This window comes from Microchirus variegatus, assembly GCF_963457635.1.
Source record: "Microchirus variegatus genome assembly, chromosome: 5".
In the NCBI taxonomy this organism is placed as follows: Eukaryota; Metazoa; Chordata; class Actinopteri; order Pleuronectiformes; family Soleidae; genus Microchirus; species Microchirus variegatus.
This window is the reverse complement of record NC_139806.1, coordinates 17,290,542-17,317,851: the sequence shown is the minus strand read 5'-3', so window position 1 is coordinate 17,317,851 and position 27,310 is coordinate 17,290,542. Positions and strand designations below refer to the sequence as shown.

General features: G+C 40.8%; 2 protein-coding genes across 2 annotated transcripts in view; one reads left to right on the top strand and one right to left on the bottom strand.

Annotated features, from left to right (window-relative positions):
* The window catches only part of LOC310927289 (A-type potassium channel modulatory protein DPP6-like), a gene marked incomplete at both ends in the record, with an annotated part of 78,937 nt that extends 77,422 nt beyond the window's left edge, over positions 1-1,515 (top strand). The window contains 3 exons of the mRNA XM_083889583.1: positions 347-419; positions 512-585; positions 1,366-1,515. Of these exons, the coding sequence (XP_083745709.1) occupies positions 347-419; positions 512-585; positions 1,366-1,515 (297 nt within the window). The remainder of the gene's footprint in view (positions 1-346; positions 420-511; positions 586-1,365) is intronic.
* Positions 1,516-2,880: 1,365 nt separating this feature from the next.
* arhgap21b (Rho GTPase activating protein 21b) overlaps positions 2,881-27,310 on the bottom strand; it is a 32,880-nt gene continuing 8,450 nt past the window's right edge. The window contains exons 4-24 of the mRNA XM_083890248.1: positions 27,284-27,302; positions 21,678-21,770; positions 21,261-21,339; positions 21,120-21,174; positions 16,346-17,897; positions 13,562-13,708; positions 13,156-13,258; positions 12,980-13,025; positions 12,352-12,477; positions 11,971-12,270; positions 11,560-11,621; positions 11,317-11,462; positions 11,093-11,235; positions 10,749-10,907; positions 10,551-10,629; positions 10,388-10,461; positions 10,199-10,288; positions 9,913-10,080; positions 9,195-9,300; positions 5,950-5,981; positions 2,881-5,838 (exon numbers count right to left, since the gene is read on the bottom strand). Of these exons, the coding sequence (XP_083746374.1) occupies positions 4,264-5,838; positions 5,950-5,981; positions 9,195-9,300; positions 9,913-10,080; positions 10,199-10,288; positions 10,388-10,461; positions 10,551-10,629; positions 10,749-10,907; positions 11,093-11,235; positions 11,317-11,462; positions 11,560-11,621; positions 11,971-12,270; positions 12,352-12,477; positions 12,980-13,025; positions 13,156-13,258; positions 13,562-13,708; positions 16,346-17,897; positions 21,120-21,174; positions 21,261-21,339; positions 21,678-21,770; positions 27,284-27,302 (5,154 nt within the window). The 3' untranslated portion in view covers positions 2,881-4,263. The remainder of the gene's footprint in view (positions 5,839-5,949; positions 5,982-9,194; positions 9,301-9,912; positions 10,081-10,198; positions 10,289-10,387; positions 10,462-10,550; positions 10,630-10,748; positions 10,908-11,092; positions 11,236-11,316; positions 11,463-11,559; positions 11,622-11,970; positions 12,271-12,351; positions 12,478-12,979; positions 13,026-13,155; positions 13,259-13,561; positions 13,709-16,345; positions 17,898-21,119; positions 21,175-21,260; positions 21,340-21,677; positions 21,771-27,283; positions 27,303-27,310) is intronic.

Genomic DNA, 27,310 nt, shown 5'->3' with positions numbered 1-27,310 from the left:
TGCCTAGAGTTTGCATTTTTATTATCAAAATCTAAAGGACACCAAATAAAATGGACCTTGTTGCAAAGGTTAAGGATAATCTGAATATACGTGTTGGCAAAAAGTGTAACAAAAGTCCTGGATTACATCTAAACGTACCTCACTGACATCCTCTGGTATTTTTTCCTTAGTTAAAATGTTGACTGCACATTAGCTGCTGGATTTTGAAACACATTTAACCTAACAATGGAGACATCAGTGGATTTACAACTCCTCTGTGTGTCATGATGCAATTTCTGCAATGGCACTCAGACAACAGCTCCATTGTTGACGCCGTGATTGATCGTGAACTCCCTCTTTCCTTCAGATGGCAAACCTAGCACACAGAGCGGGTCAGCTTCTGGAAAAACAGTACTTGATAATTCACCCGACTGCTGACGGTAACAGAAATAATTTGGATATATTTTTCTTCCCAGCGCTGCAAAGCATGAAACGCTATTAATGGTGTCTAATTCATCTCTCTGCTCAACAGAAAAGGTTCACTTCCAGCACACGGCTAAATTTATCAACCATTTAATCAACAGGAAAGCAAACTACACTCTGCAGGTGAGTGAGTCTGAAGTCAAAGAGCCTATACATACTCTCCTTGCAGTTTGTTTTGCAGTTTTGTGGTGTCCGACAACTATTGTGATCGGCCAGGAATTTGATGCAGAGATGTTGTCATTCCCTGTGAGGAGTTCTGCACTTGTCCTGGCCAGAACTAACGTTGTTCTTGTTCTTCCGTCACCTTGAGAAAAAAAACAAATTTCTCTGTTCTTGCGGAGTATGTACAGGCCTTTACATGGTCAACACAAATGTTCAGTCCTGTGAGCACAATATAAAAGGCAGAGATGGTGTAGGGTAAGGTGTAATGTTCAGGGGAAATCTGCTGAAAGCATAAAGGATATGTGGCAATATACCCATGTTTTTGGCAAAGAGGGGGCAGCAAAAACATGCATTGAGTTGCTGCCATCTGATTGGCTGATACGATACTTGCAGTATTCATGCAGATGATTGGGTGTACCTAATAAAGTGACATTTTAGATTAATAATGCAAATGTGCAGCAATGACTGGCTTGTTTTTACACCTTCAGCAGATGAGCATTTCTTTTTGTCGTGATGCAGCTGACACAGCTGAAGGCCACCGTAGTTCGAGTGTGTTACGAACTACGGTGGCCTTCACAAACCAGAAATGATGTTGTACTTAATTTGCATGGTAACCTTCACTGGTTTGAAGCATGGCGATGGAAGATGGAAGCCTTTGTAAAGCAGGGCCCTTAGTGTCATTTTAGTTAGTTTTTATATTCACATAAACATTAACTTTCCTTGTTTTTTTCTAACCTTCAGATCTACCCAGATGAAGGACACTTTCTCCACAGTGTTGGGACACAGCAGCACCTGAGTCAGTCGCTGGTCAACTTCTTCGAGGAGTGTTTCCGGGTGCCGGAGGTTCTAACAGACGACCAACAGGAGGAGGAGGAGGAGGATGACAGTTAAACCTGCTCCCCTGAGCAGCCGCCTCTCCCTCCCTCCAGCCCACCCCCCTCGCTCACTCCTTGGCCAACTATACCTACACAGCACAATATGCAACAGATCTTTCGAACCCCAGTCAACCCATAAACCTGCCGTCCCGTCTGATTTGACCTCAACTCTGAAGTGCAGCGGCCTTGGACCTCACTTTACCTCACCCCGTGCTGCCTGGAAACCAGACAGAAATATGTTGAGTTAAATCTCAGATGGGATCAGTTATTTTATTATCGCTCCCTGCCATTGGAATGAGTGGAGTAGCGCTCCCTCTGGTGGACAAATAGAGGACCAACGTTGGGCAAATGTCACCATTCCAGAGCAGGCACCTAAACTGAGGGCTTTGCAGCACACACACAATAAACACATCCCCAGAGAAGATCAAATTCATCTTTTAAAAGGCTGACCGTTTCTGACAACCTTTGCCAACTGACTTACTGATTATTGTGTTCAACCCGAGTACGATTACAGCTACTTGTTTCTCAGAATTTTCTCTGTTCAGTGTTCTTAAAATAGTAACCTGTCTACAAGTTGATGTCTGACTGCAGCAGTTGCTTTACAATACTAGAGAATATTAAACAACAAAAATAAACAACATGACCATAATTTCCCTCCACATAGTGTAAATCTGAATTCAACTCTTTGTCACTGTGCCTTACTGTGGGTGAAATGTTCATGTTAGCAGCCCACTGAAAATGAGTAAATATGGGTCGGCTTTGTCTGAAGTGTGCATTCTGTCTCAAACACAAATCATGATTTTATTTTCCTGAAAGCATAGCTGGGTGAGGAAAAAAAAAAGAGCAGAGTATTGGTCATTTAATCTTAGAACATGGAAAAGACTGAGTGCAAAATAACTGTTTGAAAGATGGCATCATACTGAAGCAAATGTTGAGAATATTTCATTTGCAGATACGCTTTTGTCTATTTACCTTCCACACCTGTGTAACGGTGAGTTAACTCTGCTGGACCTTTCATTGTTTTGTGGATTTCCCTGATTTCTTGTGTGTTAAATAGCTTGAATCTCTTTCTCTCACGTCACTTCTGTTCGTGTTGTCTGTGGTTTCCAGTCAGCTAATGTACAAAGTGTATAAATCCTATATTGTTTAAGTCTTTATGTTTATGTTGTATGTGCAACTTGTATATAAAGCATTTTGAAAGATTGTGTTTTTTGGGGGGGCTTTGTCAATTTACACTACGTTAGTGACTGTTTAACAAAAAAAACATACATGGGAATTTGCCATTGACAAAATTTATTTCCAGTGTTTCAGGACACACCTCTCACAGTTAGAAACACGACATTGGTACAAATGGTCCAACTCAATGAAGTGTTTCCTCTGACAGGGACCTCTGGATTCCTTCTTGTTCTCTCTCGTCAGAGAAGTACCTACTGTAACTGCCCACATTACCCCACACACACAAGCCTCATGAGCGTCATCTCTCAATACTGTACTTAATCCTGTAATCTGATGGAAATGTCAAGTAAAGCAGCTAAAACATGGCATTTATATGTACATTTAAGTTACTTATTTTACAAGGAATATTTAAAATTCAAGTTCTGTTAAAAATCAAAAAATGAAAAATGGGAAGAGAGAGGGGAGAAACAAAAGTATAAAACGTGTTAAGACCAGAGTGGAATGCCTAAGGAATGGAAGCTCGGCATTTGTTATATAACCTGTAGAATGACAGTCGACAATAAACGCGTCATTAACAGTAACATCTTTGTGTTGTCGACAAAGACATCATGGCACCCATAACATTTCATTGTGAGGCACTTCCTGATGTGAAAAAACATAATTCTCTTTTCTGATTTCACAATCTCGTGTTCTTTTTCTTCCTCTTCGCAACCTGCTGCCAGTCACCGACGGACATGTGAACCACAAACACTTTGAAACACAGCGTTAACATTTGCATCACACGGATGTTGTTCGCTGCTCTGTAAACCACACAGCTGGGATGAAGGACACCTGCTTTACCATTTGCATAACTCCAGTGTCTCCACGTCACCTCCGTACCTTTAGAAAGGCCCCGTTTTGTCAGCAGAGCGCTTGTAAGCAGTCTACACACAGGCTGTACCAAAAAAACAATTCAAGTACACAGAAAATAGGGATATGTACACTTCAGAGTGAACACAAGCGTCTAAAGCTTTTAGTCAGTTTTACAGCAAGCATATCTATACATTCTTCATTTGGTTACTGAGAGATTCACTGACTTTTAACATCATAACTTTCTTAACACAAAAATAATTTTCTCTGCAATTCTAAAAATCTGTACTTTTCACTACTTCCTACTCGTCCTAGAAGTCAGATCATCCTTAAAGCCACTTACTAAACCGTTAAAACACTTGACTAGAGAGTGTTCACGCTTATTTCTCAGGCTCACTTTTCATGAGCAACAGGTCCTTTCAATCATCAGCATAACAGGGAAGCATATGAGAAGGGAGGGAATCCTCCTACTTACCCACCCCAAAGTCATTTGTCGTTTTAAAAAAAAAGAAGAAAGAAAGAAATTAAAATGTTACAAAAATGATTTTGTTCCATGCCTTATATATGAGCAAGGCCAACATCCCTGTGTACAGTAATTCTCTTTTCACAAGCACGCACACCACTTACAGACAATGTTTACACAACATGCTCATTCACTGACATTGGTCACACAGACATTATACTGACTCCCAATTAAGTACACGAGTAAGAACATACACAGTCACACATTTACGCCCCGTCACAGGTACTGATAGAACCGTGAATGAACCACCTGGGAACTGGTGAGTTTATGTGGGTGAGCGGTGGCAGAAAGGCTCAGATTTTTACTCTGTGGTACATCCCCGTTTGCCACGTCAGCTGAGCGATGTGGCAGTTCAGAAGAGGACGAGGCTCTGAGGTTTTGGGCATTAGGGCTGCACAGCGCCCCCTGTTGTTCGTAAAAATCCAGGCTGACCTCGGGATTGCTGGTGCGGTGGCGTTCTCGGGCGATCCAGTCGCCAATGGAGAAGTCTTGAGAGCTACACTTTGGCTTTAGCCTGTCCACGGCGGACAACTCCGACCGAGAGCCTGAACCAATGCCAATCTGCTGCGGCCAGTCTCCCAACACAGACAGCTCTGCAAAGTCCCTCTGACCGCCCATGGTGTGTCTGCGTCTGATGTTCTTCTTCTTACTGCGGCGCTCCGGGGACCGGCTCCTCTGGCTGCCCACACCAAACATGTCATCTACAGACGTCCGCAGGCGCACCTTCAGTCGGTCGGTGATCTTCAGCTTCCATGCAGGCTCATTATCCAGCTCATTACGAGACGAGGAGCTCAGGCTACTGGTCGAACGGCCTTTCACCGACCCCACAACGTGAGACAGTCTGTTGGAATCTTTATCGCTTCTTGCTCCCTCTAGGGACGACTCGCTGTCAGTTTTCTGTTGGGCTTTCTTTCTGGAGAGTGTATCACATTCAATTAGTCTGTGGGAGGCGAGAGGTCGCGGGGCTTCTTGCGGTTCTCTCGGATCAATTTTCCCTACAGTAAACACAGACAGGTCGCTCTCGCTGTCCGTCTCCATTGGCCTTCCCTCACTGATGAGCTCGCTTCTCTCGTCATCTGCATCGTCTCCACCCCGGCTTTCAGCCACAGACTGCACTTCAGGACTGAGTGTGTTGAGCTCAGCTCCAGTTAGGAACGTCATGGAGGAGGTGGTGGAGTAGTCGGAGGTGATGGAGCAAACTTCTGCTCCCAGTCCACTGGGACACGCCTCTGGGCTCAGAGCCACCATCTTGCCACGTCTCACCCTCGGCACCGAAGCCTGAGAGCTGGTGCTGTTCATCGTACCAAGGTCGGACACCGTGTCATCGTAGTTTGAGGGAGGGTCTGACAGAGAGGACTGGTGAGCCATCGGCATGCGGTAACTGAGGTTGGGGGAATGTGAGGGCGAGTTGTAGGGTGAGTCGGTGTGAATGGTGGACGAAATGTGTTCTGGAGGCAGGGAGGGAGATGTTTCTGACATGAGGCTGCTGGAGAGAGACTCTTTCCTGTTGGTTTTGTCCTGCTGTTCCTCCGATCTGTTTCTGAGCTTCTCTTTTTCACGGGTTTCATCAGTCTCCTCCTCCTCCTCCTCGGTGCGGCTGTCTGGGGACCACAGAGGCTGCTGCCGACTTTCCACTGGGAGCTCCTTCTTAGGGAAGGCAGCATCCAGGTCGTCATCTGAACTGCTGGGATTAACTTTGTCCTTGGGCTTCTTGCGTTTACGGCTCGCAAAGAAGGAGGAGCGCAGCATCTCCTTGCTACACTGATCCTTCCCTGACCCCCACAAGCCCTGCTGGAAGAAGAACACAATAGAGTCAGAAGGAATCATCAGTGCAAGAATGTAAGAACAGAAAAGACAGTAAATGGAGCAATCTCTGTAGCCAAACAAAAATGAGGTCCTTACCTTTCCTTTAGAGGAGTCACTACATGCTGAATCTGCATCAAAAAGAAGAGAGGTGTTAATAAAAGTCTGTGAACTATGTGACGTCTGAAAATATTCAACAATTACAAAGAAAGAGGTCACAAGTTTGCTCAGATTGAAACTGACAGACACGTTGAATATGATGAGAGCAGCTGAATGAAAGCAGGTGACACTTTTTTGGCTCACAGAGACAGACACAGGATTACATGTATCCACACTAGCAATACACAGGACAGTGAACAAAGTAGCAGAAGAGGCCTGGGATGAATGATGAGAGGAGAGGAGGTGAAAACCCGGCAACAAACAAAGACACAAAAAAGCAGCTCATGCTCATGTATCGATGAGACGACGGCACATCACGGACAAACACGCCAGTCACAGAGCATCAAATGTAGCCACCGACCAGCTGTGGGCATTCTTTCCCAACTCAAAACATCACAGACGGGAGGAAGTGATGAGTGAGTGAGAGACTGAGGGGCCTGAGCTGAATAGATCAGTGCGAGTGTTGTGGGAGATAAAGCTGGCACACACACTACTATTAATATAGCATTCATCCACGCTAGATAAACTCCTACAGTGCCCTTTAAAACGTAGCCCATCAATTTCAGCAACAAAAAAAACAAAGCAATCACAAAACGTCATCTTCTCAGTGTTATAAAACAATAAGAGAGAGAGAAGAAAACATGCAAACTGCAGCACATAAGAATAAGCAGCCTAATCTGCCTTTTTGACAACAAGACCAAAAGTCCATGGATTTATGGAACCACAGGATCTTAATTCAGGAACTCAACACAACCTCAGAGCACCTGTGTTTGCTTTCCTGCGTTGTTCCCATTTATTTAACAAGGCTCTAATATTTAATGGGGCATGTGATTAATGATGATGCGATGAAGAGTCCAGCAGCAACTAAAACAAATCTTGAAACCTCTAGAACATAGAATTTGGCTGTTTTGAATGTAGATGACCGGTTAGTTTCATGGTGACATTCATGTATTAAAATATAATACTGACATAATCAGCACTGTTTCATTTTGGGAAAACTGCAACAGATGTTTTTAACTTAAGACTTGTTAAGAAACCTTTAATTCACTAATACTAGCTAGGTTTCCATTCACACCATTCAAAGCATTGTTCGAAGAACAATGCACATCTACCCGAGTCTCTATCAACTGCTCTATAGTGAATACTAGGATTTAGTTCACCAAGATAAGCAGTAGGTGGCACAAAAGTGCACGTCACCACAGAGTTAACTAGGAGCAACTTGATTACACAAACAAAGACGATCAATAGCTGTTGACATGAAATGGGAGGAAGGTTTCAGTCAGATGATTTCTAATCGTTCTTTCATTCACTATAACAGCTTCTATTCCACTCATTCACGTCTGCCTTCCTACAAATAGGATTAACTTAATTGCTTCTTTTCCAATATAATATTTCAAGATTTCTTTTAGAATTTTCCATCTCAAAAATGCACATAGAAACAGGCTGATGGAAATGCAACAACGCTGCAACTCCACAGGAAACTGTTCCAGGGTCACCAGACAGTGCAGTCTTGGAACAAGGGCTTCCTTAGTGAAAGGAAAACTAAATTTAGTTCTTGGGGGTCAAATTGCAGGTTGCAAGTTCTTGAAATGGTTCCTGTAGTGCAAATGGACTATTGATGACCTATTTTAGGTTCAAAATGTGTGCATCATTGTATATAGGTGTGTATACAGGTTGGGAATGGAGAATGTGAGGGAAAGTGTTTGTGATCGGTGTAGGTGTTATACATTATGTAACAGCATGAGATGAGGATGTACAGTGCGAGGCAGTGTTTGTCTGTAGTTGTCAGTGTGATGCCTTGAATGCTGAATAACAACAAAGCTTCGGAAATACACACCTCACACACGACAATTTAAACAAAAAAGATACAAGAAGAGGCACATGAATAAATAAATAAAACAAAAAATCTGTCACTGCAAATACTGATACTGCTGCCTGCTTGGATCACCATCCACTGCTATGTGTGCATCTGCATGAGTCACTACAAACCCAGTGGCCTGAGATGTGGTTGCACATGTGTGGGTTTGCTGTTGTGTAAACGCATGTGTACTGGGGAACATCCAGCTCAGTCCCACCATCACGAGCCCACCCTTAGACATCATGACACATTATGCCACATGACCGGAAGAAAACCTGAGGTTGACCGTACCATGCTACTTGTCCGTGCGATCAGCTTAAGAGACAACAAGAGACAGCAGAAGGGCTTTCAGAGAAAGTACAGAAGCATCACTCTGTATCCCCTCATTTTAGGGTATTGATTTAAATATGAGACGTGCACACCACAGGAAAAATGACAAACATCGACTTCTCTTTCTTTCTTTTTTATCTTTTTTCCTCCTTTCGCCCAAATTTAAAAGAGCTGCGGGTTTCTGCAGACTAGGCAGCTACACTGGGCACAACACTCGTCCTTCTTCCTACAGTCCCAGCTGTCCATCACTGACAAAACAGAGTCCATCAGTGAGATCATCGAGTGATAGACGCCGCTCACTTGGCCTGTGTCAAGATTGGGTAATGTGTGAGTGCTGGACAGGGATAGGGGAGAAAAAACAACACACTACACACAGAAGGGCAGAGGTCAGAAGGGTTAAAACTTTGTTTGTTTTTGTTTGTTAGATTTTCTTTGGGAAAGAACATGCCGGGATCATGTGAGAGACGAGGAGGAGGGGAAGAAAAGAACTGAAAGAAAAGGAGTCGTCGTCTCAACACAGGTAAAGCACAGGGAGAAAAAAATAACTTGAGCATAAGAAATATATAAATAAAGCAAAGAAATGAACAAAATAAAACTTGAGGACATTTTTCTCTTTGGGCAAAAAAAATGCCAATGTTAAATCAAAACAGACTTCAAAAAAAGAGGAAATTAATTTAAAAAAGGGCAAACAGGCAAAAATTTGGGCAACAATTTTCCAATAGTGAAAATGTTACTGAAAAAGCATGCCTAAAAAAGTAAATTTGGTAGGCTTGTTTTTGCTCAAAGCATTAAAACTTAACGAAAACACGCATGATGATTCTCATCTTAACATAAAGGACTCAAACACAGCTAACATTTAATCATCTATACAACAAATCTTTTTCACATTCTTTTGCTGTAAGAATATTCATAAAATGCAGAATTACTAGTGTGATAAAATATTTGCTGTAGTGATGGTAAAGCAATGAGCCCTGAGGAGAAAAACCCAGTGAGTTACCTGAGACTTCACCCGGTGATGGTGCGGTCCGTCCAATGTTGGACAGCAGGTGGTCGATATTGGGCACAGGCTGAGACTGCACTGTGCTTTCTTTCTCAGCTGTGGTCTGGAGCCACACATGGAAGGAATAACAGAGAGACCAGGAGTAAGACAAATGGCTGACCACAAATAAGGCATCAGTTGCCTGTTATTGAAACTAAGAGATCCTATTATTTAGCTTTGTTTAAAGATAAATGTGTGGCTGTTTAGATCTAGTGGCTGAAACAATAAGTGGCCTGCTGCTAACGTCACAATAAATTCAATTTATACACTGTGATTTAAACGTTTGCCAAGAATAGAAGCCCATCACACTGTGGAACACTGTGCATGCAGCTTGGTTGTAGATCGACTTCAAATCCTTCAGAAAAATGAAACAGTGATGTTATACTGTTCTCAGAACTGGGTTAACTTCTTAGGCATAAGTTTTTGCCATGAAAATGGAGAACACAAGCAAACTAGGGTTACCCTGGGGGGACAATCACAACACCAACGCATCTGAAAAGTTAGCTTAGCTCTTAGCTCCACACAAGTAAAAGATTAGAAGAAGCAACCTCACATTGAGATAGTAAGTGTAAGAATAACTAATGTTGTCGATAGTGGTTGGAGAATATCCTTAATACACATTTAATAATCTAATAAGCACAGACTGAATATTAAGAGAGATTAGATTGAAACATACAACAGGGTCCTCGTCACCGTCGTCAGTGAAGAACCAGTCGTATTGCTGGATAAGGTTCTCAACTATTTTGCACTGATCCGGCATGTGATTGACCATGTTGGTCATGTTGTCCTCTGAAGTTCTGACCAATGTTGGTCCAAACACTATGGCCAGGTTACGAGGCTCCATCTAAAAAGATTAGGTTAAAATAAATCAGATGTTAAAGAAATAATCCTCACAAAGCCACTGGAGTGGAGTGTGTTGTATAACTGCCACTAACTCTGCCAGCTCCTGCTGACTGTCATACCTTGTTTTTTTCACAGTTGTCAGAAACCCTCTTGAGGTGAGCACAGAGGAAGTTCAGGGTTTCATAGTGATGATCAGGTAATTCATGGATCTAAAAGAATTGACAATATGAACAGTGTCTGAGAGTTAATTGCATGCCTAATTGTAATTCTATTAAACTAAACCCTTATTATGTTAGACTTTTACTTACAAGCCTCTTGAGCTCCTTTAATCTCTCCACCGAGTCTTCTGTTCTGTTGGCTTCAATAAAATCTGCATACTTTTCTGTCAAATGAAGAGATTATATTAATTAAACATCCAGAGATTTAATGGAATGTTTTGTTATACTTGTCTGCAACATTAAAAGATCCTACCATTTGTAAACAGAGGTTCTGGAAGTTTTCTGAAAAACGACTTCAGTAAACTACTGATGACATTAAGGTCTCGCCATTTCTGCAGAGGTAAAACAATTGAGACATCTTTAGTTTTTACAGTACAAATCAATCACCGAAAAGCTGCTGTCAGTCATGAAAGCATAAGTGTATTGTGTAACAAAACTGTCCGTCACTCACATCTTCCTGGACGTCGATGTCATTCATGCCTTTGCTGTTGAGCTCCTCCTGCATGCTTGAAATGGCAGCGTTGTTCCCCGGAACCCTGTAGATCCCCGTGTACTCCAGACCTCGCTCCTCCACCACATTGCAGCAAACCTCCACGATCAGAGGAACAAACTGCACAGAACACAGCAGACAGTATTACAAGAAATTCACCATGTCAAATCTCAACAGAAATGTACATACTGTGTGAATTAGTAGTGGTGTGAAACCACTCACATCACACTATTCCTCAACTACACACAAATTATTTTTTTTACTTTATTTCTAAAGAGTTAACATAATTTTAGACAGGGACTCACTCTGTTGCTCTGTGCAGGTGGACAGTCATCAAGCCGCACCCCGAACGTGACCCCAGCAGGAGTCTTTTTCTCAAAGGGCTTCCTTATGATTCCTGGAATGCCAATTTTCCAAGCTGCTCTGTCTCTTGGTGGGCTGGAATCATCTACACAAAATGCATATATGAGTTAGTGATGTGCGAGATGACAAATTACATTTTACCACACCAAAAGGAGTTGGCGTCTACCTTTCAGCGCCCTCCGGTCCTCTCCTGTTTTCGGTGAATGAGGACTGTAGATCTTGCCGTCCCCTTTACCTCCCATGAAGGCTTGTTTGATGCTGAGGGACTGACGGGAGGGTTTGGGGGAAGGTTCAGACCTGCTGCTGGGTGCACTGATCCACAAAAAGATACACAAACAGACAAATGTCAACATTAGGTCAGCATATAAATAATTATGAGCCAAGTTGGTCAACGTGGAGTCCTTCATACCTCATCAGGTTGTATTCTTTGATCTTTCGACTGATCAATTCCTGGTTTGTAACAGCTGCATTCTGTAACGCACAAAATACAATTAGGAACATTAAAGACATGAAATAAGGGTAAACATTAAAACTGTGTTTCATTAGATTTATTTCACATTGATTGTAGAGAAGGCAAATGGCAGATTTACAGAATCAACTACAGTATGTCAAGAGACTATAGAACACCATCAAGTTTCTTTTCACATGCCTTGTATACAGTAACAGTAGTAGGGTCTGTTAGGCTCTTTTTTCTTGCAGTCACATTCATGTTTAATTTAAAAGAGACTTGCATTCCCTTTGTCGTTAAATTGATGGGAATTACTTTTTTCCTCTCAAAACTATAGCATTGGTCTGATATAAATGTCCAAGTAGAACTTACCTCTTCATCAGGATTAGTGTTTTCCTGTATGACTCTAATCCAGGAGAGCATGTCATCCCTCCCTTCCGCCTGGAACAAGTAGTCGCAGTCTGAGGTGGTGAGTCGCAGCACATTCTTACGCCTGGTCTCACTGTAGGAGATGTCAATCAGACAGGCCTTGATACAGATCCGTACGGGGTCCTCCTCAGATGGTGCCGAAGAGTGAGAAAGTGCATCCTTCCTGTCTTTGTAGAGAGTGAGTGTATGACCTTGTAGAACAGCATACATCTGCTTCCATGACTTCATTCCGCCACTGACACGCTATAGAAACAAGAGACACATCAACATTAGCGATAAGCATAAGTCAATTGAGTGAATTTGTAACTGTGTGCGTATGCATACCTTGTTTTTATCTGTACTAAACTGCCTAAAGTTTAGCGGGCCTTCTTTGGAGGAATCAGCAAAGACGTCTAAAGAAGAATCCCTTCGAGAACCAGAATCTCCAGAGGATTTATGTCCATCCAGGGCCTGTAAGTGTAAATACATTATTGTTTTTTCCTTTAGAGCCGACAATGGTGAGGGACGAGGAAAACATAAAACAAAGATCTCCAGATGAAATCTAACAGGGGATGCCATAGTTACTTTGTCAACAAGCAATATAACCATCTAGTGTACATTTGTGTCTGAAAACATTTCTCAAGGATGCCAGTGAAGATAAATTGAAAAGGGATCATGAATAAATGAGAAGGTTTAGAATGTTAATACATTTACATTTGCTATAAATGTTATATTTAAACTGACAATTTGGTTCTGAAGTTGTTGCACAAGTTCAATCCTACAGGTGTTTGCGGTTATACCATGATTTATCTAATAACACGTTACTATTTCATCAACCCAGGTGCAATTCAATATCAGGGCCACCATTACAAATTACTAAATATATACAGTACATGAACACTGACAACATTTCAGAGGTCTACAATGGTTAATGAATCAGGAGCATGTAGTTTTTAATCCATGAGTTTCTCACCTTTCTGAAGCCCTTAAAACTCGGCATGTGTTTACTGGAGGATCTCCTAAGGAAGAAGAAGCCAAGCAGAGGAGAGATAACTGATTTTAATTCAGAGACAAAGCCAGGTATATCCATAACTCAACGAAAATGATAAAAAGCAACATCCTTTTAATCAAGTACAGGTATGCACTCACCCTCTTCCCTCCTCTTGGTAGTTGTCTAGACCCTCATCATAAGATTTGGATCTCTCCGTTTTGCTGGCTGTTTCCGACTCCAACAAAGCACTTCTCAATGACTCTGCAAAAGGTTTATACACTATGTTAATTTTAATTTATAACTCAAATAATAACATTTAAATGTGGCTAACATTAAGGTACCACAGGAGAAAATAGTAGATTTTAAGAAATGCACAACTTGCTGGTTGAGGTAATTAATCTGTATTTTATTCACCAAAATAAATACATTTACGAACTTCAGGTAAAATTATTTGTGGATTGAAAAAGGTGGTACCCAGTTACGGGGAAGTCATTTCATAGGGGAAATAAAACTATATGGGTTAAGTGTGACTCAGCCAACCTAGAACTTTTTTTTTTTTTTTACCTTGGTCATGTGATAGCTGACGTCGGATGGTAGGACAAGGTGAGCCTGGAGTGGAGGAGCCTGAAATTATGGATGGCGCGACAGATATCACAGCGGAGGGTGGAATAGGAGTGGCCTCCCGGTCGACACTGGGACTGACTGGCTCATCTAAAGACAATAAAGCAAAAAGTCTGTGTATAGAGATGAAATTCAGCTAATGGCAAAGATTTAACCACATTACATTTGTGAAAGGTGTGTTATGAATATGCTGTTTTGTCCATAAACAGTGTCTCACTAAGGGGTGAGTCAAAGTGGGAACAGATCATTTTCAGCCTTGATTTTCTGTGAGAGAGAAGGAAGTTCTTTACTCTTGAGTACCGCCCGCTCCTGGCACTTCAAGCCTGAAACAGCTCAGAAAACAAAGCTGCTCTCTGCAGCTGAGGGGCTTTTGGAGCTAAATTTAAAAGGAGTCGTCCTAGATCCTGCCCGTAGCCAACTTTGAAACAGGGCAAGGGAAACGGACGTCATCAACACTCTAAAACTTTACCATCTCTGTAAAACACAAGATGACCAATCTCTGTGATTGTTGTCTGCACATCTCAAGTCATACACAAATGCAAAGATTCGACACTCAAAAACATGCATATTTTTTCCGATGCTGGTTCGATGATGATTGTACTGCCAAGACTTTCACCAGGTTGGTTGGATAGGTGATTCTGCCCTGGATACCTTAACTGAAGGGCAATATAATTCTCTGTGTGCAACTACCTCAAAGCTGAATTAAGAGTACAACATCTGATATTCATCCAAGAAATACAGAAAGTTACTAAAAGAGGTTTCATAGTGTCAATATAAAATAAAACAACTTTGCTATAAAAAGCTGTTCTAATTAAAATCTGTCTTTGAAATATAACTTAAATGATGATTTGGGTTATAGGACCAAAAGCCACAGTGGGTTTTCAAACAGGTCATTGATGGAGGTCCAGCAATCTTGTCAATCAGGGCAGTGTTCTCCTGAGACATGGCACCAGTCTCCGAATGTTGGTGTTGCGGCATCGTCACCATCACTGCCTGCTTTCTCTGCACCTGGACTCTACAACCTCATGAATAACCAACATTACAGATAGACTACCAACTAAGAGAATAAACTATCGCTAAACCACAAGTGTGTGGACCTAACAAATAATCAATTTACTCCAAAAACAACTTCTCAAGACCATAAACATTTGATCAAAAATGAGTCTGGATATTAGCATCACATACGAGAAAGGATGTCTTAACTTTCAAAACCAGTTCACACAATCAGAAAATGTGAGGTGATTTTACAGAGCACATGCACAGGAAGCAGTCATTCTTTTAGTCTTGAGAACAGATGAATAAGCAGTTACATTTTCTCCAGGAGAGGGAAATTATTACCAATTGCTAACTATTGCTGTCTGCACATCTTGTTCAATTTTTCTTGTGTTATTGTGAAAATGTCCTCTGCTTCTCATCTCGCTGAAATATTCAAAGTCTGATTACCTTTGTCATACAATGATTTCTACTGAGGTGTTGTCCTTGTGTGTCTTATTTACTGGGCTTGCTCCATTGGTAGTGCTATATGATTACCTAATTCCTTAAGCAGGTAATTCTAATTAATATAAATGAAGAGACATATGGCTATCTACCTTTGAGTCGATACATATACATATATATTATTACTTCTCTCCCATGGGTCAAACTGAAAACTTTGAGTGCTGCTTGTGACCTACTTTCTGTTTAAGGTCTTCCTGAACAGTACAAACTGTTTCCTTTATGTTCTTACCAAAATTGTACTATTTAGAACCACAGAAATATGCTGGATCTGATCTTTTAGATTTAGTATCTTTTTGCAACCAGCAGGAATTGACCCTTAACTGTTACAGAGTCCTTTCAATTCACTTTTCCTGCATTCAGTGGAATGAAAAAGAGACCGACAGGCATCAATATTACATACAAGAGACTGAGCTGGAGACACAAGACATATGAATATCTGAAGATGAAGAAAATATAAAGATTTGAAACGTGATTCACAAACTCTAAAAAGCACCATATGACAGATAAGCACCAGGCATATATCTGTTATTAGCAATGTCCTCATAAGGGCAAGTAAACACACTGAGAGATCCATAATGAATGTTTTCTTGCTGCTGAACTGATTACAACACATTGAAATTTAGGGTACTCTGTCCATTTAAAGACAGATGCCATTGAGCAATCTGTTTGGTATCATTTTCTTATCCTGATACAAAGCAACCAAAAGCAAGACCTAATGAAGTAGTATCACTTATGTTGTTTGACAGATTGGGATTTTGAGATGACAATCATTTAACCACAAAATGCATTTGTGCACCACTGCAGAATACTGAAATCCATTATGAGACAATAGTATGGAGGGAAACTAACCCTAACCGTGTGTATGCAGGAGTCAAATCCAATATATTTAATAGACTCAAGCCTTGTTTCTCTCTGCCCCAGTTAAGTCAAATATCACACAAACCCTTTCTGAAAGCCAAAAACAGAAGGAAGATTGATTTATTTGTCATCATTGCCTTAGCACACAAACAAGATGATAAACTGAATCAGATTATCAATAAAATTAAAGTGCCTAATAGGCTATTAGCCACTTTTAAACCTATTTTAAAGTGATTTCTATAAGCATCTATGGTAAAAGGCCTTTAATTAGCTACAGTATAGGCCCTGCCAGCCTGCTTCATGTTACTACTGCATGTGGTGGTTGCCATGACAACATGGGATGTCAATGCTTACAACTGATTATTCTCTTACCAATGAATGGAATGGAGTCCAGAGACTCATCCAGGTTGCTGGAACAGGAGGTGTGATGTTGTTCCACAAGGCGGCGCATGTGCATTTCTCGCCGTGCATCATTGGGAAGCCAGCATGCCACCACATCTCCTGTGGAATCTGTGCCATCATCATTTACAGCCAGGATGTAGGAAGGATGACGCAGAGGACTGGGGTTCTTTCCAGCAGGGGACTTCTGCCTCAGAACCACCCCCGTCTCTGTTGGGCTTCGCCCATTGACCTGACTCTGTGTGTTTGGGTGTGGTGGCTTTAGGATGCTAGGTCTCTGCGGCACCTGTTTTTGGGTGGAACCTGAAGATGACCTGTTTCCCACCAGTGCAGCATCTCTGCCTGTGTCTATAGGCTGCAACGATTCCACCTGTATCCTGCCCTGACGTTGGTGACCCGAATGGTTTCCTTTGACTGAAACTCTTTGGTCAGCAAAAGAATGATCAGTACTTGTGCTTTTTGAAAAATGTGAGGGTCTGTCGGAAAGCATGGGTGAGGAGCGAGTCTGAAGGGAGTCTGGTCCTTTAGAGTAAAGAGAAGGGTTGGGTGCCCCCCTCATGCCACCAATGTATCCAACATTAGGCCTGATAAGCATGGCATGCCGAGGTATAGACTGTCTGCTGGGCCTCGTACCTTGGTCTGTCTGTGCATACCCTCCTCTCCTCTCACTGACTCGAACTAGCTCAGCAGCCTCAGCATAGTCTGTGGAGTGTGCCCGGGCTTTGTGTACAAGGCCATCTTGGGATACACTTCTCGGGGGCCAGTTCCTGCTTATCCTCTCTGCAGCGCTCATGCGATCCTGCGAGGCACTGCGTGGGGCAATCTGAAAGTGGGGTGGATGTCCCTGGTAGGACCGTTCGTGGGAGGTACTTCTCCGACGTATCCCCTTAGGAGCCCAGTCTCCTTGGGGAATGTGATGAGAAGCATTCATTTGACCGGAAGATCGCAAACTGTCGAGCCTCTCCTGGATAGTCCGACTACCATGGGAATGAATTCCTTTGTTGTCAATGTACTCCCTGTATGTCTGGTAAGTGCGCCAGTCAATATTTTGATGATTTCCTGGGTAGTGAGGCATCTGACCTCCATACGGGCCCATTCCTGGAACATTGGGGTAGACATCAGCCTTTCGAGGGTGAGGATACTGAGCCAATGACCCAGGCCTCCCCTTGACAAAGACAGGGTCCATGTAATCCATCCTGTGAGCTGGACCCATGCGCCCTGTGTGGGCTGCATCTGGAGGCACCACCACAGTCCTCACACCGTCACTGCGCATGCAAACTGCCATCTGGCTTTTTGGAAAAGATTGAGGAGCAGGAGGTGGCGGCACGGTGATCTCCTTGCGATATCCATGGTCAAGAGGTGCAGCTGGCCCTCTGCAGACCGGCCCAGCCGGGTCTGTCACCTGGGACATGCCCGAAGGCTTACAGTCTATTCTGGGATAACATACTGGGGGTGGTTCAGGAATGTGACGTGCATTTCCACTGTAGGTGCTATGGCCACGGGGGTAGGCATCCTGTGAGTAGGCCTAAAGACATAGAAACAAAGCAGTGTTACAATAAATATCGTTTGAAAAATGCCATTCGTTAGTGTGTGTAAAATTCAACAGTGTGCTACAAGATTCTTACAGAGAAGTCAAGCGCAATATTACAAATGCTACTGGATACATGTGTGTGGGCATGGTGTGTTGCAGTGCGAGTGTGTGGAGGCGTTTGCAGTTCAGGGGTGTCAGTGGACTTCATCTGCTTCTTATTTAGAGTTCTCACGGTTCTGCTGCATGGCAGATAATATTATTTTATTATAATTACTAATGGATTTAAGAAGCAATAGTGCTGACAACAACTGTGATATTTAATATAAAGGAAACTTCTTTTTCATCGAAATAAAACTGAATGGTTAATTATATAAAAATCCATCACTATTTAGCATGTGCTGTAACCATTTAACAAACCTAATAACATACAAATGTATGTAAAACTATGTGTTTCCATCTACCCACCTCAGATTGACGGCCTCTACCTGACTGAAGCTTACACCATTTCCCTGTAGAGTAGTCATGTGACTGTGATGAATACCAAATAAAAGTGAGTGCTCATTCCAATCCATAAAATATGTGTTTGTAAGTTTGTGCTGTATTTATCTGCTTTACTCATAATACACTGTTCATGCAACAAGCAAAGGTGTGTAGAGGTATGAGGACTTTGATCCTGCTACAAGCTAGTGTCAAATTACAATCTTAGATAAAACTATGTGTGCGCTTGCAATCAGTGCCAGACTCTGTTCCTCCCTTTGTAAGCATGAGTGTACAGGAGAGTTCAGAAGTCACTGGCCTTTATCACAATAATGACAAATGGCATCAAGGATAAAGAGGGTGAGGTTTTTGTATGAAGCCAGCTGGATGCCAACTCGAGCGCTCAATCTAACAGGTACTGCAGGCACAGTGCATCAGCCATTTCAACAGTCTGCACATTTAATTCACCAACACAGAGCTGACCATTACACAACCATCTGAGGCAACTGAACAGATATAATGGTAATGATGATGCCGACATGCATGACACATTGAAAATGAGACATGAACCACAACACGTCAAAGTGAAGAGGCTGCCCAATCTGCCGTTTGCTTACCGGATTAGTGGTTTCCCAAGAAACAGGCTACCGATACAGTATATCAAAACAAGAATGTCAAGACATCAAGAGAGAGAGGACGGAAGAAATAAAGATGCCATTTAAAAAACAGATGATCAGAGAGGAGAGAACGTTTACCAGCCATAGCAATGCCTATGCTTGACATGCTAAAAATATACAAGACCTGCAGTAGCAGTTAAGAGATGAAGGAGCAGAGATGTAATAGGGGTTGCCACGTTACAACCTGCCTGTGCCAGTTTGTCCTGGACGAGGTGGCAGAGAGCAAAAGCTTGCCTTTCTTTCTGCCGTTACATCTCCATGGTTCTATCCATCTTCAGCCAGAATATTACGCTAACTGAAGAAGGTGCCTCCAGTCTACGTCTCTCTCCCCCCCTTCTCTCTCCGCTATTGCTCACATGACAGAAGCAGCAGCTGCTGATTATACATTCAGCTGTGATGGTACAACTCCCCCTCCTACTCTTTCCTCCTCTCTCCTTTTCCCTCTGCATCAACCTGTTCCAAACACAGTCAGCTGATTTCATCTACTGGATTCACTACATCGTTCGTGCCATTCCCTAGCCTTTCTCTGCTTGATATTTCCTCTGCTTTCCCTGTGTACAGTTCCCTCCCTTTTCTGCTCTCTCCATCTCTTTGCTAGGCAACTGCTGCCTGTCTCCAAGCAGTTGGTGTGTGCTGCCTCCTACAGTGATAAGTCATCCTGCTTGCGTCTCTGATAACCCACTTATTCTTACAGGCATCTCTCATCAGTCTCTTTGCCTGCATTAATAAACATTTTGATGGCTGCTGGTCATTTACTGTGCAGTTGTGTCAGCATTATCACAACACATGTGTAAGATGTAATGGGCTGGTACAGAAGTAAAAACTGAGTCAGAGAGAAGGCGGTCCTTCACGGGAAGAAAGGCTTATTTGATTATGAGACAGGAGAAATGAATTGGATGTAAGCAGAGAGTTAATATATAATAAATTCAATAAATATGACTCATAATAGGATAGAACAGGCATTAACACCATGTTTTTAATTAAAAAAATGCTTGGATATTTTTTGCTTAGACAGAGAGATGACTGTATTGACAATACATGTTTCAATTGAAATTGCAGGAGTCCTCTCAAATGTTTAATTGAATTATCTATCAGGTTGATTATGAATATTCAATGCAGCCATAAAGAAGCCACATGGGGAATTTACAGGTAAAGCTAACAGCCCAGCTCTTCATTATATAATTCATAAACAGGCTGTCAGTTAACAAGAAGCTCTTGGGAGCAGATTCCTCAGCATCCTGACAAAGCACTTAAGAGTGATTTGCTATAGAAATTGAACAGTTGAGTGCAAGCTTACTTTGCTGCCGGCAGCATACATTAAATGTTAATGATGAGCTTCAAAGCACACACATTTCTACACCTGAAATTATTTTGGGAAACATTCAATACTCACATTTTGATTCCTTTTTTATTTATTTATTTTTTAAAGTCAGGTTTGGGCAAGGAAAGATAAATCCAAAGTCAATAAACAAAGCTTATGCAGGTTAGGTGTACACTATATACGCCACATATCGTTGGGATACATACCGACTTTGGTAAATTTAGATAATTTCAGGATTATTTCGCAAATTCTCACTTAACTTTGCATGGGGTGAGCTCCAAAGAGATATCTCTTTTGTGATTGCTTCATAGATTTTCATTTAATCAAATAGTACTTTAAAAAAATTAAAAAGTAAACACACAAATAAGTAAATAACATTATATTATACTGTCTTTTTAATTCATTTTAAGTAGATCATCCTCTACACTTCCAGTCCTCTTAGTGGTCCATTTCAGCAGAACTGTCACTGTTTTGCAGGAACAAAACTTACTCTGGCCTGATTAGGAGGCCTAGATAGAGAGCTTTGATGGGCCAGTCTCCCCGCATCTTATGACTACTGCCCTAACAAAAATACATCAATGTAATATTTTTGTATTATGGGCAATTTTTGGACAAAATAGTAGCCGTTTAAATTTTTCTAAAAACAAGCATTCAACAGTGAGCATGTTTTTATTTTAAGATGGGTGGGAACAGATAACACTTCATCCACTTAATAAAATGCAATATTAAAGTGAAACTTACCAGCTGAAGTATATCCTCATCTTTTGGCATCACACAAAGTTCAAGAAAGTCACCACTGTTGTGAACAAAATGTAGTCTTAAAATCAGTAAAATAAACAAACTGACCAAAAATCTATGACACAAATCTATATTAAACCTCACCTGTCTTGAATTAAGGATATAACTTCACAATAGGCTTTTCCAATGATGCTTGCTCCATTCACCTTCACTATGCGATCACCTAACAGAGAATTAAAAAACAAACAAAACAAAAAAAACGGGAATGACAACTATAATAGACAGTAGTATAATACTAAAGGTTACAAGGGTTGATGGACCTAAGGTGAATTGTGTTTGCTTTTGTCAATTCAAAGTTGACAGTCGAAAACCAAGAGAGACTTTTATTTTTTTTAAATATATTTTTTCCCTTTTGCTTAAAACACAAACAAAATCAATGTGACTGCTCTGTATGCATCATGCACAGCATTATCTTGTTAAACCCTCACACTTCAAGTAAATCCCTTGTAGATTTTAGTCAGTCGAGAGGACTGACTGATTAATGACAGTGTTTTTTTTTACCTGTGCAAAGCCCAGCTCCATGAGCAGGACTACCTTCTTTGACCTGCTTTACAAATATGGTGTCCATTGGATCAAGCCTATTTCGTGGTCTCCCTGGTAATGGTAGAGAGAAGTTTAAATTAGTATAGACACATACAATCACACAGTGTAGTATAGGTTTATTTTGCTTTATGCAACATGCATTCTTCTCTGGTTGCTATGGTGTCAACCAGATAAAGAGTTCCCATGTCAAAGAGCATTTGCAAGTAAAAATAAAAAATTAACAAAAATACAAGAACAAGCAGTCCTAAAGTGAAGGTTAATTTGTAACCTCTCATATGCACCGAGCATAAAAAGTGAAAAACAAGAACTTCAAAAAAACTTTCACGTCATTTATATGGGAGAAGAGACTGTGTGAATGAGAATGAGAGACAAACTGGGAGGTTTGTCACAAGATTTGGAGGCATGTGAATCAACATTATGACAGCGCAACCGCCTGTGCTCTGGCCAATGTGTGCCCACATTTCAACCGTTTGAATAGTCATTAATTGGTTCAGAGAGAGAAAAAAAATCTCAGTGGGGGAAATTGTGTGGTTTTCGAAAAAGATAAAAGCAGCTCCATAGAAGAAAACCTGTTTGCTCATGCTGCTCTCGTTTCCTAGCAGCTGCAAAAAAGGAAAGAAAAGAAAGAGGGAGGGTGTGGGAGAAAAAGAGACCAAGAGGTAGAGTGACAGTGTGCTCAGCTGCACAACTCCCACTCTTTCCTTAAAAACTGAGAAATGGCTCCGGGTACAGCCAAAGAGCAGCTGAACTCCTTCCCTGTAGTTAACATTCTAATAGAAAGTCAGCACCCAGTGGCTAACAGCAACAGTGGTTAAACAAAGTGGAAATAACAGCTTACTAAATGAAAAATAGAAAATATTCTCAGCATCACCAATACATAAGTACATAAGAGTAAGATGTGTATTTGGCCCTTTGACAATTCACATTATTATGATGTTATATTTTAATATTTAGTTCTGGTAAAGTGTTGGGAAATTAACACAGGGGGGAAAAGCTACTTAAAACTGCTTTAGACAATCAACCTGTTAAATCAATAACGTCTGTAAACATCACCAATAAGGACACACTTGTGTCTCTGTTTTTCTCTCCTTAATGTTAAGGGTCACATTATGCAACAGTGCAACTGGAGTCCTAAACAGCATATGACTCACAATCCCTCTAGTGGTATTATGTGTTCATTACACCGACAGAAAAATGTGTGTGTTATTTTAAAACCACAGCAAACCCTGTCTGAGGATATATAAAACATTGGCATGTTTCATTTACACATCACTACAGTTATGATGATCAACAATGATGATCATTTAGTATTGTAACCACCTGGCAAATGTAGAAAGGATGGCTTGGTAAAGACAACGCAGTGGCTCAGGCAACAACAGTTAGCTTTTATTCTTTCATTCTTAAAATGATGGTGACGTGGTGGCACTATGGTGTGAAAAGAGTTGCACACCTACAACAGTGATTTTAAAAATACTTTGGGCCATATTTCTTCAAATTAAACCTCACCACATCTGTTTGGTCAGATGTGTTGATGGGAAATCATCAAAATAACATAGATTATTTTTCCATTGACGGACAGTGTAAGGGTCTACATTTTGTTCCCACCACTATTTAATCTGAAGAGGGCCTTTAGTGGCAAAAACAGAGTTATGAGAATGCACCTCTCTGTTCCCTTATTTGAATGTCTGCCAGAACTTTTGTTTTGTTGGTGTGGTATTGTGAAGGGCTTTGGTTCACCCATCCCAGCCTGAAGTCATACTGGGTCATCTTTTCTTCTCCTTTTTTTTTGCCTCATGCCTTCACTCTCTTGTATCTAGCAAATTGTTGACATGATACTAAATTTCAGACTGTGATTTAATACCAGTCTGAATATCTCCATCGTAATAATGACATTAAATCAGAGAATCAGGAACAGCAATGGGATAATAAATGGCAGAACAAGGGACTTAGAAAATCATATTAAATCTAATTTGATGAATTCCAAAACCGGAAAACACACTCAGTAAAGCACAGACCTTTGATAATAACATGAAAAACAGATATTAGTGTTCAATCTATTTTAGGGCAATAATTGTTGCACTTATAAAATATTAAATAACTTACACATCACGTTTGTTAGGAAGATGCTTTAATAGGCTGAACATGTTGGCTACTTTGGTCTTTATTTATATTAGTCTTTGTAGTGTGCAGTATGCATGGGGCTTGTTCAGACTGCCCCATATTTTGCTTCAGGTGTTGTCTTTTTTGACAAGCCGAGCACCATCATCATGAGTACTTGAGCTTAGAGCCATTGTTTTGTCACCATGAAGATTGTTGGCCTGCCCCTATCCCCGCGAGCAGAAAAGACAGGCAGGCAGACAGACACCGTTCCCCTGTTACACATCAACATCTCATATTGTTTCATGAAAAACATTGATCATTTTACTAGCAATACAAACAAAATATAATGTTGTACACTTTTCTAAGGCAGAATATTAGAGTATTTAATATTGCTTGTATTCATATTGCTTAAGAGTCCAAAGCATCAAAGCTCCATACCACATCTATGTCTTCCACAGTGTTGCTTTGAACATCCATCCATTATCTACCGTAAATCATGAATGTTTTAATATGATCTGGCTCCTCTATTCTTTTATAGTGTTAACATTAACAGGGACTTCCATGTGTCTACAATGCTGCATAAAACATACATTAAGTCATCTGCTATTTCGAGCAGGCTCCATCAAGAGAAACAGCTGTGCGAGCGTGTGCATGTAAATGTATACAAATTAATCAGTGTGCCTCACATACAGTCCATCTAAGATCTTAATTGGATGAATGCAACCATTAGTCGAGGACAGCAAACTAATTCAAGCATGTGTTAGAGAGTATATGCAGATGACCATGCGACTGTGTATTCCGCTCTTTAATGAAGGGTGTCTCCATGTCATACTGAATGATCAGATGCACCACACAGTTCATTATCTCACATCTGTAGTTGGGTCGCACATTCACATAACATCAATACTGTGCTATGAAAATAAAACAGTAATTTTGGATTATATTATTGTAATAGTAGCTGAGCATTTCTTATTTAAAAAAGAACATTTTTCACATTGTTTCAGGGCTCATTAGCTTTTACAAGCACTTTTAATTAAAAAACAACAACCAATGCAACAATGACTGGATTTTGTTGTTGATCACTTTCACTGGAAGAACATAAAGAAGGCATCTATGAATAGGAATAATTACAGCTAAAAAACAACTGTGACCTTATCCTTTAAAATGTGCTTTGCAGTCATGTGTGACTGTTGCATTGTGTATGAGACATTACTTATGAATGTCTTAACCATTCAACTATTACATACATGTCATGTATATAACTTAACCTCTTCTTCCCTGGCCCTCTTTTTGGATTCTACCAGAGGTGTAAGTTTCACTGTAGATGCCACTGTGTCAAAGTAAATGCACATGGAACATAGCATAAATGAAGGATTGTTTTTCTCTCGCCTAAAAAATATTGCATTTTAAAGGGGAAGTAAGTAGTTTATAGTGCCATCTAGAGGAGAGGCTGAAATTTACAACAAAGACCTGCTGCTCTGCTCACCCCCTCCCTTCGCTGAGCGCTACGGTATCCGCAGCCGGTCAAATGTCGTCCTCGTTGTCTTTCTCCGTATCAGCAGATGAGGTTCGTGAGGCGAGGGAGAGGGCGAGCTACCGCGGCCGTAGCAGACGAAGCGGAGAGAGAGGAGGCGGGACTTCCGCTACAAGTAAAGAGACGCTTGATTTGTTCTCTCGCGATGGTCCTTTCAGGCTCCGGCAGAAACATGGCGTCTCGCTGCTAACAGTGGCTATGCGACCGCGGCCCGTGACCATGTTATTTTAAATGACTTTTTGGAACACTACGAAAATGAAACAAAGAATATTATACAGCGACTAGACAATGCAGGAGCACATAATATGTATACAAAAGTGGATTTTGGGTAATATAAACCCATAAATACTACATATTGTCCCTTTAAAGCAAATATCACACTTTAAAATATGCATTACAAATACAAGCTAAAACAAGCACATGGAGGTCATGTAACAACATGTGGACATGAGCTGTGCAAAGTCTGATGCTGCTGAAGTGAAGCAGAATAAATACAGAGGTTTTAGTAAAGAGATGTCTAGGCGTTCTCTCTTTTGGCACCGTTTGGCACCATTTCTTAGGTACCAAATTATTAAAACCCATCTAATTGAATTTTCTAGGAGCCACCAAAAAGTCATATAATTACATGCTGTCAATTCATTAGAAAGTAGATTTTGTGAAATTCTGAACAACTGATAAGCTATGGCAAATGTTAAAATAATTTTTTTTATGGGGTTTCCCTGTGCATAATGATAACAGAGAGTACAAAAGATTAATTATAATGGCTGTTTTCAGAAGCAACTACCCACTCCAAGGAATATAAACATCAACAGATAGAATAGCATTGCTGTTGTCACTGAAAACACTTCATAGTGAACATGTCAAGAGGAAACAGGCAGCTGCAGAGTTAACCAAAACAAAGAGCATTCCAAGTATTTCAGGAAATGAATGAAATATATTCTAGATGGGGAATCTCAAATATGTGCACAACATCTTAAGCTTATTATACAGCTGTACAACAAACACTGCTCTCAGTAGACCACATGAACCTAATTTGTGCAACATAACCATTGTAAGTCACATAAGCGCAATATTGCACGTCATAATTTACAGTGTTTACACTGCATATTATAATATCTTAATACTCAGTATTTTTTTCTATATTGTACAATCATAGATGTTAAAATGCATGTTAATTACTTGCTGCTGTAACCCCATACATTTCCCCATTGTGGGACAAATAAAAATAAATAAGATCCTATCTTGTCTTTCTTTCTCGATCTTCGCTTACTTAAGGTCCTCGAAGAATGGGGCTTTTTTGTTTTGTTATTTCAATAAAATATCAATCCTTCATATGAAGTATTTTAGTTTTCTAACAAGGTTTGTAGAACATGAATGTTGGGGAACAGCTTTGCTCGTCTTTTTGTTAAAAATAGAATACTGATAAAAACTAAATTGAAATGACAATATGTAGCTTAGAAAACAAAAAGCTACAATAAAACATTGTTAATCCTACAGATCATTTTTTTAAATGTAATCAAGTAACATTAACTGGTGCCATACAGTTCATATCTCATCTAATTCATGAAGAGAAAAACAAGGGGAAACAGGGTCACACCTAACCAACTAACCAACTACAACAAGTAAATTGAGGCCATTGCTTTCCGACAGCTTTATATGGTGAGAGTGAAAACCAGCTACAGCAACAAAGAGAAACAATATGAAGAGGTGGGTCAGTGTTGGACAGAAACAGGTGGTGCTAACCAAACCTTTTCATGCCTACACAAAGGTCGGTCACACACAGTCGCTACATTGTTTCCATTGCATAAGGAAGCAAATGGAGCCAAAAGAGTGGAAGGATTAAAAGTCATTAGAAGTCAAAGCACCGCTCTGACTCAGCAGTGCTGAAGTGCAGGCATGAAGAAGAACAACCAAGTTTTTTTTTGCTTACCTCTGCCATAATCTTCCTCCTGTAAAA